Consider the following 20,259-nt stretch of genomic DNA (forward strand, 5'->3'; position numbering starts at 1 on the left):
TCTTTACAATGACGTGCTGAACGTCTCTCCATGTTAGATGAGGACTAGAGGACGGAATCACACACACACACACACACACACACACACCAAAAAAAAGACATCAATTCATCATGATGCAAAACAAGTTTTCTGCCGATGACACCCCCCCCCCCCCCCACATCACGCAGAAATTCTGCAGCATATGGTGGTGAGCGTAGATTCGCGTAAACTGATGCCACGGAGAAGACGACAAAGAAAAAACATTATGACAGACGGATGGACAGACATGCCGATGACTGTACTGATGATCGGAGAGAATAACCCAAGGATTAAGAACCGACAGTTGAGCTGGAACTAAGGACATACAGATCCGTTTTCCTCTGCGCAGATTCAGGCACATCAAAATTGTAGATAAATTGCAAATGTGCACATGCATGAAAGAGGGACATAAAAAAAGTTCTGGATAAAAGAGGTTGGGGTTTTTAGGAAAAGGGAGCAAGGAAGAAATACAAAACAAGGTGAAGACATAGTAGGTGGAAGATTACGGAGAGAGAAAATTACACAGTAGCATGGGAGGGGATGGGTGCCCTTTCTTCCACCCCTGCTTTCTCAGATCTCACATGAGATCCATTATGAGATGGCAGCCATGTGTCTCGACTTGTTTGATACCCAAACGCTCCATTAAAGAGTCAAAAACCAGGAAGAAGTGGGTCACTCAGTTTCCTGGGATTCCCTTCCATCTCGTGTGCAGACCAGATGCTCGACTCCTCGTTCTGACGTTAGTTCCTCGCCGCCTGAGACCAACAGAATCTGCAGACTCCAGCTCATTACTGCTGAATTCAACAATAGGCTGGTTCCCTTTCTGCATCGCATGGACCGAATGGATCCCAATGTACCGACATGTAAGGCCAGATCCACTTCGATGCATATCTACATGAACAGAAGCGGATCTGAACCTTGTGTGCCGCTGTGGTTGCCGTGGAGAACCAGTGTGTAGCCAGCTACTCATACAGGCACACGCACACGGTTGATTCTCACCTAAAGAAAGCATCTTGAGGCAATTTATTGGTGAAAAAGAATCCAAAAAATATATAAAACAGCTTAACTGTCTGCCTTGCGGTTGCCGTAAATGAAAGATTTAAGACAAACTAAGTTCACAATACATATACATTTGCTCGTTTGCCAGCAGCAGCGACGGTTACTGCAGGGTAACGGCACCCATGAAGTGCTTTGAAAAGTCAATATTCATGGGTTGTGAAATGATGGTTCCATAAATGTTTTATGTTCATTAATTAACAGTAAATTTGGCATCGTTATCTAGGCCTAGCCACCCACAAGTGAATTCTAATTAAAGGAGTAGCACGTATACCGACTCCATGTCCGCTCACAGTTGTTTGAGGCATTGCTGCTTGCAGCGATCGTCAGATAAATCATGCACAGACATAGAAATCTTTGCAGCGAGGGGACCAACCACCCTCGGTGCCGTTCTTCCTCTCCCTCTTGCCAGCATGGAAAACTGCATAAATGAACGGAAGGAAAGAAAAAGCATTTGCCTCTGAACGGGAAAAAAAAAAAGAGCATTGTAACAGCGATGGAGGCACGGTAAGCATAACAGAGGAGGGGAGAGGCAGCAGAAGGGATGAATCGAGGCACAAAAAAAACAGGCTTATGCTCCCAGCACTGCCTAGAAACCTAGAATACTTCCTAGTGTGGGGATTTAGATGGGATTATCCAGGTTAAATGAAGTGGCCTCAGCTAACTGAGACGCTCAATGTGAGGATTGTGTAAAACCCAAGTCGGAGCCTCAACACCTGCACTGCACTCACTGCAATGCAGCTAAGTACGGTAATCACAAGAAAAGCACTTTCAACACTTTCTCTATTTTTCTCATTTCTAAGTACAAAATTTGACACTGGCACTGAGATCGCATTTTTCTGCAATATTTGACGTGAAAGCGCCTGAACCCAAAATGTCTGACCGGCACCGTTAGGTGGAAAGGGCAGATTCAACTGCAAAGATCATATTGGAAACCAATAATTAATATATTAATTCACATAAAATGATTTGTTTAGAAGTAAAATCCGTTCAAATTGTGCATGAGGGGCCAAGACTGATAAAAGAAAAACTATATTCATCAGAATCGCAATGCCAATTCCACACAATGCGTCAGGTTAATTAGGCTTAGAATCAATTATGTTAACTAATGAGAGCATGTCACCGCCTAACACGCAAAAAGCAAGAGAGGGACAACAACATATGTAAATGTTTCGCTCAAAAGACCCCGAGCCAAAGCAAAGTATGAAGAAAGGAGCGGGACAGATGTAGGGGAAGAAGTGAGAGAGGATGGAAGAGAAGCGAGATGGGCAGAAGGTGGAGGGGAAAGCGAGAGCTGGAAAACTTGATACGTGCACGTAGCTTCTATCAACTGCTGCCAGCAGGCCTAAAAGGATTTCTAACGGAAACACTGGTGTGAGGGTCTGGGTTCTAATCATGACTATTCCCAGCTCACAATTATGAAGTGCGTTTACGCTCGACTGCTCAAAGACACGACTGTCTGCAGATACGTCCTGCAGGGGTCGAGGAATAGCTCGGTGTTCCTGGACGCGATGGATACGCCACAGATGCACGTCGCTTTTTTCAGTCATTAAAAAGCATCTCCACTCCTAACTTGACAAAAAAAAAAACAAAAGATTCACGTTTTCCACACACAGAGGCCAAACGACAAGATGGCATTATAAGGTAAGCAAGGGGGCAAAGAGATGAGGTGAAGGGAAGAGGTTCAGGGGCTCTTACTTTGCCTCCAGGGCCAGAGCAACAATGGCAGCAGCCATGGGAGCCGATGCCGATGTCCCCGTGTGGCTGTCTGTACACCGATGTCTCAGGTCTGTTGTAATCTGTGGATGGAGGAGAAAAGACAGGGAATCAAGACAGAGTCGGACGGGAAGCAAAGAGGAATAAAGAGGCATTACAGGAATGAAGATAGAAAAGACATGAGTTTAAAGGAGAAGCCAGAAGAAAAGAAATGAGAGAGGAGGAAGAGAAACGGTTTAGTGAGAAGCTAAAGTGCTCCAGGAGCATTCGAGTAGACACACTGGCATTCAGATATGACATTTAACTGTACGTGTGCAGAGGCAGAGAGAAACTACAAAGAGTGTGTACAGTGTGTGTGTGTGTGTGTGTGTGTGTGTCCATCTGAAGCTCAGGAAACACATCGGGACGCTGCTAAAAGTAATCCCACCAATCCGTCCAAGTGGACCAGCAGAGTGCTTTTGGCGATTTAAGTCAAACCATGCCACGCCAGCAGATCAATAAGCACATACAGGGCTAAAGTAATGCAGAATGTTCATGCTGTAGCCTTGACTGAACCTTTTAATTTAATTGAAGCTCCAAATTAAATCTTGACATCAATCCTTTTGGTTCAGATCAAATATTGAAAAGGCAGGTAAGCGGAACAGCCCAAACTTCACACGCGCCACAAAAGCATTGCAGTGACTCCTTATGGAAATATGCAGAATTCCTGTTTATGTGGATTAAACAAAGGCTCTAAAAATCAAAACCAAAATCTTCCATCCTTACAATCTTGCGGTCGTAGTTCTCCCCGCTGCTGTAGGTGGTGGTCAGCGTTGAGGAGCATTCCTCCAGGTACCACGGCTTGCGGCCGCTCTCCGCCGTGCTGGAGATGGAGATGGTGTAGATGGAGTTGGTGTAGCCGTCGCAGGAACAGTGGTCTCTGATGCGCCCTCCGTTGCCTGAAGCCCACACGAAGACGGAGCCGCGGCCCTTCCTCCCCTGAGAGGAAACGATGCCGTGAGAGGCGGCAGGTATGGGCATTAACCCTGAGAGGGTAAGTGCTGCTTACCAGTCTATGTTGGTAAAATGCACTATATAAAACCAATGCATTATTATTATTATTATTAACTTCTGTCAGTAATGGTGCCACGCGTTCGGTGTGCAGAATTTGTAATATGAAGAAATAAAATAATAATAATAATAAAGACTGTTCAAGCCTTCGGCGTTCCAGTGAGCGCCTGGCAACAGATCTGACGTCATTTGATCAGCATTCAAAGTAAAGCAGTGACCCCCCCCCGAAAAGTTGCCGTTGCTGAGTCCTACGCTGTGTTTGTGAGTTTTCTTCCAAGCAGCAGAGCAAATATTTACTGACCGACTTCAGATTTTATGAATTCCCATAATTCCTAGAATCCTGAAGAAACACTTCCCATAAAATGTTCTAGTCTCTCTCAAGCTGACCTTTCTGTGTGTTATTGCTGCTGGGTCCCTTTTTCTTAATCAATCATGGCTGTTAATTAGTCCTGCAGTCCCGTCTGTCTGGTTGATGTGCTCATTTGTTATGTTTGTACATTTTAAAGTTCAACTTTGAAAACGCTTCACAAACTACGGCACGATCAATATTTGAACAGACCTCAAAAGGCCACAATTAGCATCAACATATGCAAATATGAAAAGGAACTAAGCAATAATATCTCTTTTTGACAAAACAAACTCTACACATTGTAGAATATACATAATTATTCAGTTGTGTATTTTTGTCTAACAGAATGTCGCACATGGGTGTTTGTTTGAATTGGTATTATAATCTATGTTTCCAGAAGGAATGCATGAAAAACAAAAAACTAAATCTCAGATTCCTTCAGGAGATCTTGCTAATTAAGAGACAAGGGTCAGTCCACAGTCGGCTTCACACAATGTGAATACAAACGGCAATTATTTTACTAATACAGTATCCAGTCTACATTATATTTAATAGGAAACCTTGTCACACTAATAACCTTCTATTTCTCAACTCCATTTCCCCATTTAGAGACGGAAGTACGATTCTGAACTACAATCTGAAAGCATGGTGGAGACATGCTAGGGGGGGGGGGGGGGCTGGCGATGACCAACAGACATGTGGAGGCAAAGGTCAGCCAGGAGTCAGCAAAAAAGACATCTGAAAAAATGACTGAAACTGCCACACAAACACACACACACACACACACACACACACACACACCAATGCTCGTGTACACAGCGAGAGATACGAGGGAATAAAGGTGGGATGGAGTTTTTCGAAGGGGTCACACGTCTGTCGGAAAGCGATAAGCGAGTGAAGCTCCTCTTGAGCGAGTGGGGGGGGGGGGGGGGGGGGGGGGGGCCAGACAGGAGCAGATGTTGACAGATGAGTGATCGAGCGAGCAGCTAGCAAAAGAAGGGACTTGGCAAAGAAACGACGGAACCATAACAATAAATAAATGGAAAAATAAAGGAGATGTATTCTTGAAAGGGCAGTTATCCCGTTCACGGGAGCTGCGCAAAAAGATCTATGAGAAAATATTGAACATTTGGAGTTTGAGAAACTCATCAGAGACAAATTCCACTCTTATAATAAGCCTGAGTTCAAATTGTAAACACGGAGCCACAAAGGACAAAAGAAACTTAACAAAACCTTTTCAGCATCCAGCTTGTGTCTGAGAGACTTTTAGTGTTAGAGTTATCGGCGACAGACAGACAGACAGACAGACAGACAGAACCTGTCTTCTTCCCCACTTTGTTCTTGGCGGGGGACAATAAATCATCATGAATTCGTGAGTCTGTCATTATTTCCTGAAGTTCAGTAGACGAGAAAAGGATCGAGTTTAACGCCCGAAAATATATTTAATACTTTGCCGGGCATCGCTGTTACATCTGAGAGCTGCGTGTACAGATATAGACAGCCCAATTATGAATACTCTATACATAAACTGCTCTGAAGTGATAAACTCATTCCTATAGCAACGCATGGCGGAACGCAGCCCTTCAACAGCTGTCAGTTATCAGTAGCACCTCGGCTCTGTGATAAACAACTCTCCAGCGCGTCACTCCATCAAGCCATCTCCACTCAGCTTCACCCACAGTCACCCCCCCAGTGGGAGGTCAATGCAGTCACGCACACATACGTACACACACACACACACACACACACACACACACACACAGCTCGTGCCAGCTGGACAGATGTCTCCCTCACCTCTGTCATCTTAAGAGCCTCTTCTCCCCACACTCCTGAGCCATCCATCTGTTTTCATCTCTCCATCATACCATGCCACAGGCCCTCAGCCATCCATAAAGACTGCAGTTTCTGTGTGCGTGTGTGTGTGTGTGTGTGTGTGTGTGTGTTCCTGGCCTTCTCGCTGTCTACATCTGCTCAACGAGACGGCAAAGCGCCAGCTGCTGCAGACTTTGTTATAGCGTCGACGCTTGTGTTTGAAGAAAGGCCAGCTAATGGCTCGATCCTGCTTCCCATCAGTTCTGGTTTTCCTCTGCACCGAGCCAACAGCCGAGCTCGTCATCGGTCAGCGTGGAAGCTCTGCTGATGGATGAGAGGGACTTCACCGGGAGTAGAAGCAGCAGCCCAGCAGGGACCGTGGTTTATAAGGACATAAGCAAGACGCTCACACACCCGCCTGGAGGGTGAGGTTTTTCTTTTTCATCTTTTCTCGCCGTATGTTTCCCAATGTCACGGTTGAGCCTTGGCTGAGCAGTAAAGCGCGTGTATGTAAATGTGTACGCACGCGTCCACGTGCTCACCATGCGGATGCCATTCTCAAAGGCCTGCCTGGCCAGAGACGCCGGCCCGTCCACAGTCTTCCCGTCGTCATCGGGCCCCCAGCTGGCACTGTAGATGTCGATGTGCTGCGGTTGGAGGCTCAGAGACTTGGCCTCCACCATATCTGTAACATCTCCATCCAGCATCCGCACACCTGATACACACAGACACCGAGAAGAGTTATGCAGCATCCGAGGCCAAACGTACATCTACGCAGAATGACAAATGAAAAGCTGCCAGGGAAACTCAAAACAATAAACGCATTCAGTAGGAAGTTCGTCCGTGTCCTCACTGTTGTCCAGCGGCGACAGTCCCGAGTCTTTCTACTGTGTACATTATAACGAAAGACTTACTATTACATCTGTTGATGAATCAGACAAATCCAACCAACCACTCACCTCCTATTCTGGCATTGTAGGCAATTCCCACAATGCAATGGGAGTTGTTTGCCGCTGCGGCCACTTCACCCGCACACCGTGTTCCGTGTCTGAGAAAAGAGCGGGAATAAACAACTTACTAGACAAATGCAACACATACGTGTACACACACATGCACACACACACACACACACACACACACACTACAGGCAGGAGAGAACACGCCAACGCCCCGATAAACACGCAGCTGTTCAAGTGGAAGCCGGGGACAGTGGCGCGTAAACACGCGTATCCGTGGATAAATCCATACACACCTGTTGAAGCGATCCTAAACAAAATGTTTGAGTGAAACAAGTGTAGAACGCACGACGTGCTTTTAAATATCTCCACAGTTCTCTCTAGGTCTAATAGAAATGGAGAATTCTGTCAGGACACGCGCGTCCGGCGTTCCTCGATGTCAGAGGCTCCCAAATGTCCAAGTATAGAACCAAGAGAGAGGGTGAGGCCTTCTGCAATGTGTGTGTGTGTGCTCTGAAAATACTAATATCTGAATATCATCTCAGACTATTCTGAAAACTTAAAACACACACAACGGGGTAACATTCCACTGGTAACTGAAGTGGTGACAATCGGCTCGGGTCAGCAACCAGCGTAAGCAAACATCAGTGTGTTTGTGTCCGCCGCCTCCTCATAAACACCACGTTCTGGATCAGCGCACACACACACACACACACACACACACACACACACACACACCTCATGTGGAGAACATCTGCATCACAACACCCCCCCTGGAACCAGCTCTGACCGCTGCTATGGAAACCTAGCACCTAGCTATTGAAACCCCCAGGGAAGCACTCAGACCGAGGAAAATCAGCTTCAGAGTAACCTGACCATTTCAGGTTAATGTTTTATATTTTATTTACTGACACGATCAAAGGCTTGAAGAATATTGCTGTGCTGCTGCAATCCCACGCCGGACAGCTGAATCAGAAACGGTCATCTTCCTCGGTTACTTCTTACGAAGCTCTGGCTACGGTTCAGCCAGGAAGACTTTCCCCTGTACATTTACACATTATTTAATTTAATCCACACTCCTCACAAGTCTCTCTTACATTTTATGCGTCGGTTGGTTATACGGAAAGAGATAAGATACCATGCGTGACTGGACGAGTCAGATTGCGGTCGCTCTGTGGTTTAGCCGTATCGAAACTATCAAGTGTGAAAATCCATCCTCTTTATCCTCTACGGGATTTTATTGGCCTCTAAATTTACGAAACAGATACCAAGAATCAAATCTGTGTGCGTCGAACAGATTAAATCAGCGACGAGGCCCTTTGGTCAAAGATAACGAGCCAAGCCGCCGGCTCGCCCCGTCAAAACTGCTGAAACAGTCTTCACTCAACGAATGCACTCAATTGTCAGCCTGGCCGTCTTTTCGGTCTGCCTGTATCTTCCATTGTCTTTTACATCTGTGTCACATTCACAGAGGATCTCTGCGTTTCAACAATGGGTAACAGTCATTGGGAATACCACACACACACACACACACACACACACACACACACACCTCCAGTGTCTGTTGTGTTTGTTCCTCAATAAGGATAATCCATGTTGGTTCTTTGTGAAAGAGGCAAACGATAATTTCAGATTTGTTAATTCTGTATAGATATTTGTTGGCTAACGAGGCCTTCTTGGTGCTGCTGGTTTAAAACCGTTAAAGTGACGGACAGCAGTAAAACGACTCTTCCAAAGCGACATGACTGAGTATTCGTAATCGTCTCGCCTTTCAGGAACGACGATCACTTATCCCGTGCCAGCCTCCCTCACGCCAACCGCTCACAAAACCGTTCTGCTCCCACTTTTGACGTCGTGTTTTTGATTAACTAAAATGAGTTCCAGTTTGTGGAGTCAAAGAGGGCGAAACCGCTTTTCTCGCCGCACTCGCAACGTCATCGCCAACTAGGACTCGTGTTCCGACAATGCATTACCAGCAGTCGAGTTGCTGCAGCCAAATACACATACACACCAATCAATCACTCGTGAAGCCAAAGTGACGCAAAGCAAGCGGCTGAACGAGAAGGTCTCCCATTTTTATTCCGACATCGCCACAGGTTTGTATACCGCGCACATTCTTTACCGACAGAGAAACAGCAAACAACCAGACAAACAAAGAAACACAAAGAACTCCACGAATGTAACCAATCACACCCACAAGGTCGGGGAATACAAACACACGGCTTCTGTTAACAATCGATCAGAAACTCACCGATACGCAGAATCCCATGTGGTTTAACAGCAACGCCCGGAATAGTAGCCTAAACCCTGACCCTTAAAAATGACGTTTTGCTCCTCAGACGAGGGGGGGGGGGGGGGGTAGCTTTGTTCTTACTTGTTCTCATTAGTGGCGTCATATCGAGGCATGGGGTCCATGTCGTTGCCATTGACATCAAAGCTGGCTTGAGGATCCTATTAGGGATACAAATGTTAAAACATGTGCATAAAAGAAAGTGGCAGCGACAGAGAGAAAAAAAACACCTAAAGATTTTAGATTTGTAGGTGGACCTAGCAGAACTGTAGAATGCCGAATGCCTCCATGAGATCTGCACATCTGGTCATGTGCACACTTAATCGCGTTATGTTTTTTAAGAGGGGCGATCGTCCTGTCTGGACTTCAGTGTGTGACCAAATCAGAAATCTTCCCCGCACACCACGTGACTTTATGAAAGCTTCTATTTGAGCGGAATCCATCGGCACTATCTGGATTATTAGTTCATTTTGGTAACATGTTAACGCTCAGGAGAATAATCAGACATTCACACAGACGCATCAAGCTAAATGAAGCTCCCGCACGTCACTCAAGAAACCAGATCGACACTCATTTCACTGATGACAGGAGGCTTCAAGATCAGCACACACACGCACACACGCACACACACACTCACACACGCACACGCACACTCACGTAGTTCTGAAAGAGGTCAGGGTGGTTCCTCTCAATGCCATCGTCTAGAATGGTGACCACGACGTCTTTACCCGTGTAGCCCCTCTTCCACGCTCCCACGATGTTCATGTCGGACTGGCAGTTGTGGACGTCGTCGTTGCAGTGCTGAGAGACGGAGACGGAGACGGAGACGGAGACGGGATAAAGGACAACGAGACAAAGAAATATCATTCATCGGCACAACACAGACACGAATGTGTTCACACTGCACAGGAGAACACACACGGCTTGTTAAACCACAGAATCTGATGTCGTATTTCTCTCATGTTCGAGCCAACTTCGATTTGTAGTTAGAGTAAAATCCAGCTGTAAAGCTATAAAGTGTTAAAATGATTGCAGAATACCTGTTATACCGACGAAAGCCTCAAGCTGGCATCTTTATGTTGTTGTTATCTCGTCTCTGTAGTCGTTGACCCCGTTACAGGTCTGCTTAATTCACCAGGTGGCCATCAAGCAGTCAGAGCACACGCTAATCAGTTTGCATGTTGCTAGGCTTTTTTGGAACGTATTTACCAGCCAAATGGACATTCACATCGGCCATTTTCAACCTCAGATAAATTGTAATATCTTCAGAGTTTTTATTTATTTAACAGCCATTTGCTCAAGCAGGAAACTCATGAATGGCAAAAGTAGAAGTTACATCTGATCATCTGTAATCAAAGTCATATCTGTGACTGATCACCAGAACGGATATGAAGAAACATGACTGTTGATTTGTTCTAAAAAATATATATATAAATACAAATAAACAAAAAGGCAGAAACATTTCCAGAACTCCTCAACTGAAGGCAACCGTTTGGTGCCATGACGACCGGGGGGAGAGTTTTCACTTCTATAGGAAGTCCTAGAAAAACATGTCAAGTTCAAAGAGTTCTGCCCTCTAGCTGGAAAAATATGTTTAAAACCTCTGGTCAAAGTATTAGAAATTATCTATACTCAGGACAATAATTGACAGAGCTGAGGACATTCAGCATACACACACACACACACACACACACACACACACACACACACACACCATACCTAAGGGACCAATGATCTGAGGGTGTATGCAAATACTTGTGATAAGCTTGCAAATCTCTGCAACGTGAATCTGAACGTACTCCTGTGTGTCTCTCCCAAATAAATGATTCTGAACTGCACGAACGGTGTCGTCATGTATATTACCTCTGGGGACCGTCCCGCACAAATATTTATGAGAAGCAGGCGGCTTCACCTTCACCTGAAAATGTCTCTTTGCAAATGGAGGAAAGTCAGAAGTGTCATCTCTACAGCTTTTCCATTCTTGCGCAAACACAAACACAAATCCCTCAGCTCCATTGGCCCCGCAGTAATCGGGCTCATGACAGGACCTTGGCTGACCCTTGACCCACAAACTGAATCCTCTGAGAACACTGAATGCATGAGACGAAACGGTGCTGGACTCCGTTCTCAGGCTGATATTCCCGTTATGTTGCAGCAAGCACTGAAATAGAGTTAGAGATTCTCTCTGCAGTGTACTCACGATGTACCACATGCTGCTCCACTTGGCATCATTATAGAATATGTTGCTCTGTTCGGGGTTGCCGTGGGTGGGGCTTGACAGGGAAAGGGGCGGAGCAGGCTTGTAATCCCTCTTGATCCTCCGCTTGACCACCTGCTGCTGTATCCACTCCACCTGAAGAAAAACAGACCGGAGAATCCAGTCATTCACGTGGCGGAGCAAAACAAATATTACGCTTCTTTGAAACGAGGCGTTCAAGGTTTTTTATTTTAAAGTATTAAATTCAGAAAAAATCTGTGATCTTAAAGACAGCATTTATAGTTCCACCATGTCTCACGTAATGTAATGGATTTTGAACAGCCACGACGCAAGCATCCCAGAAGAGCTGAGGTTCCTGCGTGGAAAAGTTGAACCAGCAACTCTTCTGACAGGACTGGACTTAAAAGAACTAATTCCTCGAGTAAATGGCCGTAACACACTTGAAGCAAGAATTTGGAGAGTGAAAGAGTTACGCTCCTACGACTTCAGCCTGGGATACCAGCACGGTCTTTTCATGCAAAATCCTTTTACGTGGTACACATGGCGTGCAGATAAACAGAGAAAAGCTTTCTGTGGAATCACACTCGCCACGGAAACGCGCCGATTGTAGTTCAGCTTCTCCTGCTAGATGGAGGCCACGCTTGTATTGTGTTCTGTTCAATCTTCTAAATGCGCCTGGTAAGTGCAATATTCGTTTTGAATGGTTTTGTTGTCATGGACAACGGCTGTTGTTGGTGCGAGCTTATAAAACCTTCTGCTGACAAAGAAAGTCAACAGCGAGCACCGGAGAGACAAACAGGAAGAGCCGAGGTCAGGGCGGGTTGCCGTTTGCTTGTGCTTGTGAGTCAACGCCGATTTACAGTCAAGGGGAGAGTTATGTTGAAACAGGTAAATAATGAAATGAATGAAACAGACAAATACTACAACCCCAAACTTGTTCACCGTTATGTGGGAGCCCTTCTTTTTATCTTCCTACCCCTAAAACTTTAAAAAGCTTTGCATTTCTTCATAAATAAAAACACAACTTTATCTCCACCTGTAAAATGCTCGCAGCTAGAAATGGCATTCAATCCGAGGTCTTCTTGTGACAACGTCCTCCAGCATTCCACCATCCACAGCAATGGTGTCACACTTGCCGGTCCCTTCCCAAAGACAATTTTGCCCTCGTATCATCGCTTTAATTTCAGTGCCAATATGATGACAGGCTCTGAATCACTACGATTGGATCCGCTCCATTCTTAACTCCAGCTTAGAGGAACAGAGGAATGGTCTGCTTGTACCTGTAGCTCTCCGGTCTCCTTTTAATTTCCTCCCTCGTCTGCTCCCCCCCCCCCTTTTCCCACTCTCCTCTGCAGATGCCCATTTCTCCCCGAGCTCGGCCGATTCCCTCCCTCCCCTCTCCTTCTCATTTGCTTTCTGTGGAAGGATTTGCAGGTGGCTCTTGCCGGCTGGGCCGGTAACCAGGGGAAACTGGGGGAAGAGTTCACTTCAACAGAACAAATGAGGAGAAATCGATCCACTTTCACTGGTGGTTTTTGAGATGCTGTTTGAGTTTCAGGAAAAAGTTGTTGTTTTTAAACAACAACAACGTCAAAGTCCAGAACACCCACACCAACCTTTGGACCGCCATGAGGGGCCCAGTCCTTTCTCACAGCCCAGAACTTCAGACCAAACATGGCACTTTAGCTGCACATTTTTTCAGACGAGCTGAATCCATTGGATCGCATCCATCCATATGTGCTCATCTCATTTCGTAATTTAGGCAAAACATATCGTACAACGGAAAGCCAAAGCCTCCGGACCTCATTGAAATCTGTACCTGCATGGAGCTTCATTTCACTTGAGGGAAAACAAGATAACTCTGCAGCCCTGCCAGGTATATGACAGGTACACCTATGACTCATGTACCTGGCCAGGTATATGACAGGTACCCGAGTCATAGGTGTACGTCAGCAGAGCTGTTCAAGGTGCAAGCCGAGTGCTGCTAGAACACAAAGAGAAGATGTCCTACTCGCAGTTTCAGGGGTGGTAAAGCATACCTGCCATTGATAATAAATCTGATCAGTCTTGATGTTCAGCCCAGATCGACTCTTCTATCTCCTGATTGGCTCGTGGAGCTGACCTGATCGGTTCCAAACATATTTGCCATTTCAGATTTTAAATCCGGATGAGTGCATCAGCGCTTTCCAAGAAGGACAAGAGAGACATTCCCAGAACAGCTGATGGTGCTGCCAAAGAACAGCAAACATTCGAGCCTTTTAGGCTAGCGTTAGCTAGCGTGCTACCATTGACAGATATTCACCAGACCTCCAGTTCTCGCTGCAGGATGGACAACCTGTGTTGATCGTTTCTTACCAATCATTTCCTCATCCAAAATGTAAAAGGAGAAAACAAAGCTCATTGATTAACTTGGAGACGGCAGGAATGAAAGCTCTTTACACTCTGACACGGATTTATATTAACAACGACCTTTTCAGAAGAAGAATCAGAGACGTGCGGCTCTCACGAGGAAAATGCTCTTTCCGAGCCACTGGCCTTGGCAACCATTCAGCAGCGTGGTCGTTAACCCAAGAGGCCGGTGGCCATAAAGGAGGAGTCCTCTGCACTGCCGTAGTAACACGGACCGCCACCAGGTATTATGGATGCCACGGGGCACCTTCCATAGCGCTAGTCCACCCCCAGTATGCGACTCACTTATCTATGAACATGTGGCATTAAATGTGACAGAAACATTTGCGCTGGTCATGTTGATTCCAAACCAACAGGATGTCCACAGTTTACACCGAATGCATAACAGAGCGCTCCCTCGCCCCCTCCCTCTCCACTCGCTCGCTCACTTTTCTTCTGATGAATCGCTCTCCTCTTTCCTTCTCCCTCCGGCTCCTCTTCTTTTGTAGTAGCTCCTTTTCTGTCCTTAACCTCTCCTCTCTGATCTAGTCTTCTAAAATCTCAGTCTCTGAGCCAGCTGGCATCAGGGGACCAAAACCTTCCACTGCGGCAATGTTTCAGGCCGATGAGAGAAGGAACACCAAACATGGAGGAAGGAAGATGTGCAGACTGAAATAAAGAGCAATGAAAGGAGGAAGGGGAGGGACTCCAAGGAAGAGAATAGGAAAGGGGTGACGGGTAAGGACAACGGGTGGGCAAAACGGGGAACAGGGCCAGAGGTCGACCCAGGAGGAGATACATGGACGTAGTGAGGGAGGACGTGAGAGTGGCTGGTGTTGGGGAGGACGATGCAAAGGACAGGGTGAAGTGGAGAACGTTGATTTGCTGTGGCGACCCCTCACGGGACAAACAGAGTACAGCAGTAGTCGAGGAAACTGCTTTTGATGAAAATCTACTCTGATGTCTGATTTAAACCGAAGTACATTTAGTGCCAATAGCCATGTCGATGTTATTAATCAGCCAAGAGGTCATGCCGGCTCCCGTGTCCGTTGCCGGGTTAATAAATAACTAAGAAACTGCTCGATGGATTTTGTGCTTCTTGAAACTTGCTGGGAGGGTTTGGTTGGAAACGTTTGATGCATGTTGTTACTTATAGCTGCTATTGTTAGGATGAATCTACTAGCGGTATATCTTCATTTGAGCTGCATCATAAACAATAAGTCTTCCTCTGCATCTGCTGTCCATGTGCATTTCATTCCTCTTGTTCCATTCACACTGATAATCCATTATCTTTCCTCGGCTGCCAATCAACAAGCAGCGCATTCACATAGAGACAAACGTCTTCCGCATTTGGGTTCTGCAAAGATTTAAAAAAAAAAAAAAAACTACAAAAAGCATGAGGCAGCAACACTTTTATCCAACCCTAAAAACGGGTGCAGCAAACTCACAAGATGAAAGGAAGCGTTTGCCTCAAGTCCAACTTTTATTTTATGGTCGTTTAGACACAAATTGCATGTTAAGTAGACTCGGGCGCCTGACAGATCTGCATCTCATATTTATAAATGCAAGCATAACTTCGTTGCTTTAGCAACCAAGTCAAATGAAATGAAACGTATCCATTTAGCTCATATTCCCTGCCTGGACTCTGATTCAGTTCAGATAAACCACCGGTTCATTCTAATTTGAGGATTGTGGCAGACGTTCCTGGCATCAGATTAAGGTTGTGCATCTAAAACACAGCCTGGTACCTTTGATTGGGCCCAATATGATATATATAGCAGGTCCGTATCCAGGAATCAGCCGCCGTGGCGGAGACAGGAATTATTGGCGTTCCGTGTACTTCAAACGGAAAAACTACGTTTCCCTGAATCTCACTGATTCCTTTAATGGCTCGTCCTCCTAACCGGGACGCCACCCTGTCCACAACGTGGCCTCGTGGAGCTCATACCTCTCTGGCAGGGTCGGATATGTCTATCTGATGGAAAAGCTTTACCTCCCACCTCTAAACCGATCCATGAAACCTGCCGTTACTGGATCGACGGAGCAGGAATCAGCAGCACTTATTCGTCGCAATTCATGTCAGAAATTGTGATTTCGACATGAAAAGTCAGAAATCCCTGCTCCGTTACAGTTCCCGTCCTCGTAACCCGCTTCTGTGCGGGCAGCAAAGCCAAGAGTGACACTCTACTGAACTGGGAACAACTATCTTTGAATGGGTTTAGAAGATAAACGTTCAATGCGTACTGCACAATCAAATTACATTCGCCTCTGACAGCAAGAACAAGCTGCAGGGCACAAACGGTACGATCCGGGAGGAGGTCTGAGCCAAAGGGAAGGAAGCAAATATCTATCTCTAAGAAACATCTCAATCTCGTGTTCCCGTGGGAATATCTCCCAGCTTCATCTAAAGGAGACGAAGGCACTGACTTTTAAATTACATTTTAACAGTTTGCATTTTCACTTAAAGCTAAGTCCACTTAACTGATTAAAGTGTGCAGAGAACGCTAGCAAACAGACCTTCAGTTAGAACGTTGAGGAATTGTCGCCATCGTCATTTCCATGAACGAGACACACATTTTGAACTCCTTTGACTGTAAACCTGTATCATGGCTTACTTTGGGCTCCATGGAGATGAAACTATGGCGACCACGGCTGGATAAAGTCGACCTCTTGATGGTCCGGCTATGGAAGAAGTGATAGTGGTCTCTGAGATCCCCGATCTGCAACGCAGAAATGCAGACTTAAGAAAGGCGTTTCCTGATTCCAGGACTGTTTCTGCATCGGCACAACGCAGAGATCACAAAACATTAACATTAACCATCATTTCTTCATTCTTGTGGAAGGACGGTTCGTGTATCTGCTGTGTACACACACACACACACACACACACACACACACACACACATTAAACAGAAATGCATGAGCCTGGAGTTCAATACGGCAAAGCATCAAGGACAAAAAGTTAGGATAGACAAGGCAAATAAAAACAGACAGAAATCCGAACAGATAAAAAAGATAAAGACTTTGAGTCGCTCAGAAACGAGGAGCACAGAGGAGCCGCAGACAGTCGACGATGGGCAAAGGGCAAGCTGCTGGAAGGTGATTAGTTTTAATAATTAATAAAGACCACGCAATCCCTCAGGTGATCAAACTGTCATGGCCGCCTCGGGTCCCATTTGGTGCATCACTGGTCATTCTAGATCAGCTTTCACCAGCAGCCAACCTCAAGCGCTAGCTAAAACACACGGCACACATCGGGGGGGGGGGGGGGTGAGCGGATTACGGAGCATACGACTAGCAACGCGCTTCCAGAAGAGGCGGCTGCCGTTCCGGATGCTCCTCACCGTGCAGACAGGTCTCAGCCTATCGGTGCTTCCGCCGCCGTTTTCATTTACCCAACATCTGCGCTGACAGTAAACAGGCCACACATCTCTGTGGGAGCGTCTGCTGCACAATCTATGCGCAGAATTAGAACCCCCCCCCCCCCACCCCACCCCCACCAAAAACAGCCCAAATCTAAACTTCTACTTCACTGTTGTTTTTAAAGTCATCCTTCATCTCTATTTTCCAGAAACCTTCCGTTGACAGCGCGGTATTCTCAAATTCACGACCTTCACCATAACGTCAACATTGTCCCAAAAATGTCATTTAATAAATTTAAATTAAATTGAATCACTGCGTCGGCATGGAGAGATCATAAAGCACATTTTCACCAGTCGTTTCAGCCGGTTAACTCAAATCACAGACGAGCACCGGCCCCGGTGACTCGCTCGGATAGAAACGATCAGCAGGACTGAGGTAGAAATATCCGTCTATGTTGCCCCACCGGGTTACGACACCCAGTCGGCCTCGTGCCTGCAAGAAATGATGATTCGGTGCATCCTGCTCAGAACGAGTTTTTGATGCCTCCATCCCCAGATCGACGGCTCCAGATCGACGGTTCCAGATCGACGGCTCCAGATCGACGGCTCCAGATCGACGGCCCCAGATCGACGGCTCCAGATCGACGGCTCCAGATCGACGGCTCCAGATCGACGGCCCCAGATCGACGGCCCCAGATCGACGGCTCCAGATCGACGGCCCCAGATCGACGGCTCCAGATCGACGGTTCCAGATCGACGGCTCCAGATCGACGGCTCCAGATCCTCGTCCATCCGGTCAGCAGACGTCCACAGCCCCGTCAGTTGATTCTGACTCAGTTTGGACCAGTGTCTTATACTGGGAACGGTTCTCCACAGTTAAGAGGCTTACCCAAAATTCCCCCCCTACAAGGTGCTCTTCTCACTCCATGCCAACTCTTTTCATCCATCCCCCCATCTTTCATCCCCTCTTTCACTCCCTCCTCCCAGTGTGCTCTTCTTCTTCTTCTTCTTTTTTAGCCATCAAATTCATATTGTCTCTTTGTCTTCCCTTCACAACTGAAAATCTGCACTCCATCAGCAATCAGAAAGCAAATATGTGTCAAATCAACCCCTCTGAACAGCAGCTCTGCAATCTAAAGCGCCGTCAACTCGCAAGGTCTTACTTCTAGCCTCGGCGGCTGCAGGTGCCGCGTGGATGTAAGACGAGGATGCCAAAGTTCACATTAGGAAACGAGTCTCTAGTTATCGTTACCATGGGAGCAGCTCGCAGCTGACCCCGAACCAGGAAGCGAAGTGAAACTCTAGTCTACGAGGTGCCAAAGTCCAATGGAACGCTCCATATTGAGATGGAAATTAGGGCGAATAGTGGGGGGGGGGGGGGGTTGGGGGAGACACTACACTACACAGGGGAATTCCTATTGGGGGTCTGGTATGGAAAAAGCAAAAGGCGTGGGGGGGGGGGGGGGGGGGGAACTCAACACATTAGTTCCCGTCAAAGAGAGGGGATAAACGAGGACATTAAGGCCTGTTCTCTGAGGAGTATGGTGGGTGGGCGGGGGGGGGGGGGGGGGGAGGGGGGGTCAATAGCTGTTGACTAGGCTACCCCACAACAACCTGTCAGAATGCCCCCCCTGTGTCTTCACGTGTGTGTGTTGGGTCCATGTTCGTGTGTTGCACTACACAAGACAGAATAGACCTTCAAGTGACCAATTAGAGCCTTCCATTAGAGCCTTCCATTAGAGCCTTCCATCAGAGCCGTCCTCCAGGACCTGTGCTAAACGGCTGGAGTCAGACCGACCTCTGTGTGTGTGTGTGTTGGGGGGGGGGCTATTCCTGAACTCGCTGGCCTGTAGATCTTGCCAGCCCCACTGAACACTCTAACGCTGCACACTATAGAAGCGTGCACGAACCTGACGGGTAAAGAATGCAGGCGGGGGCTACTTCAGGGGGCTACTTCAGGGGGAACGCACAGAAACCCTGAGGAAGAACAGCTTCAGAGGGAATGGAGCCCAAACGCAAACCCATCAGTGATGCTGAGCAGCAGCTGAGCAGCAGGAGGCACAACAGGTGCCTTGCTCGTGGTCATTTTGACGCCTGAGTGGGGGCAGCTGGGGCTTTTCTTTAATTCAAGGTCCTGGAAGGTTTACAATGTTCTGCTCTTCGGTGTGTTCCTGCAGTATTTGGATTCAGAATCTCTCTCTCTCTCTCTCTCTCTCTCTCTCTCTCTCTCTCGACCATTAATGCTTATGGTCGCTTCAGGTCAGCTTCGCTCCTCCGGTCCGAACGACGGCGAACTTCAGAAAGAGTTCGGGATTCGGGGCTCGGATTCTTTTACTTCAGACCGGAGTTCGGGGTTCGAGGCTCGGATTATTATTTTTTGCTTCAGACCTTCGACCCGTCTCGCTTGTCTGCTGTCAAATGAATCAAGTCGGTCTTTGACATTAACCCTTCACCCCCCCCGGTGGCGACCTACCTGTCCCATGTTCCTGTAGCCGTACTTGTCCGCTATCCGCTCGGCCACCTCGGGTCCACCGCCTATCCTGACCGCCCAGTGGTTGGTGTAGATCCGAGCCGCGCACGGCGGGGACGCGAAGCCGAGACTGAGCAGCAGCACGCACAGCGAGCTTCTCCTCCAGGCGGCGGCGGGGACCATCTTCCCCCACTCTGAACCCGACGGGCAGGCAAAACAACCAAACTTCTCTTCCCTTCTGGCCGAGGAAGAGTCTCATAGAAACACGAGAGAGAGAGAGAGAGAGAGAGAGAGAAAGGGGGGGGGGGGGGGACGGAGGCCCAGAGAGGAAAATATATACCTTATCCTCAAACCTCTGCTTCCCACATGGGGAGAGTTGGAAGTTTGCGTTTCGAGTGCTCTCTCTCTCTCTCTCTCTCTCTCTTTCTCTGTGTTCCTCTCTCTCTTTTTGCACGGCGGTGGAGGAGGAAGTGTGCGTGTCTGCGCGGCGTGCGTTTCGGCGCGCGGGTGCGTGTACGGCTGGCGCGCGCGGAGCTCCTTAAAACTGACTTCAGCTCGGATGTTGGTCGCTCGG

At 47.3% G+C, this 20,259-nt stretch overlaps 1 protein-coding gene across 1 annotated transcript; it reads right to left on the minus strand.

The window, feature by feature from the left end:
* Positions 1–2,768: 2,768 nt before the first annotated feature.
* On the minus strand, positions 2,769–19,868 carry LOC137918079 (proprotein convertase subtilisin/kexin type 5-like). The gene is made up of 9 exons (XM_068760824.1): positions 19,689–19,868; positions 16,469–16,573; positions 11,448–11,600; positions 9,905–10,048; positions 9,332–9,408; positions 6,961–7,049; positions 6,544–6,716; positions 3,556–3,768; positions 2,769–2,873 (listed from the first exon to the last, which is right to left on the minus strand). Exons 1-9 carry the CDS (start codon positions 19,866–19,868, stop codon positions 2,769–2,771), a joined length of 1,239 nt encoding a protein of 412 aa, XP_068616925.1.
* Between the last annotated feature and the right edge of the window lie 391 nt (positions 19,869–20,259).

Source organism: Brachionichthys hirsutus, chromosome 4, assembly GCF_040956055.1.
Source record: "Brachionichthys hirsutus isolate HB-005 chromosome 4, CSIRO-AGI_Bhir_v1, whole genome shotgun sequence".
Lineage (NCBI taxonomy): Eukaryota > Metazoa > Chordata > Actinopteri > Lophiiformes > Brachionichthyidae > Brachionichthys > Brachionichthys hirsutus.

What these genes read in the sequence shown, in the direction of transcription:
- LOC137918079 (XM_068760824.1), bottom strand. Translation starts at nt 19,868, where the DNA reads ATGGTCCCCGCCGCCGCCTGGAGGAGAAGCTCGCTGTGCGTGCTGCTG. An exon ending in CTGACCTCTTTCAGAACTAC is followed by an intron (nt 9,409 to 9,904) that starts GTGAGTGTGCGT and finishes TATCCCTAATAG; the next exon opens with GATCCTCAAGCCAGCTTTGA. An exon ending in AGAACTACGACCGCAAGATT is followed by an intron (nt 2,874 to 3,555) that starts GTAAGGATGGAA and finishes CTCCATCCACAG; the next exon opens with ATTACAACAGACCTGAGACA.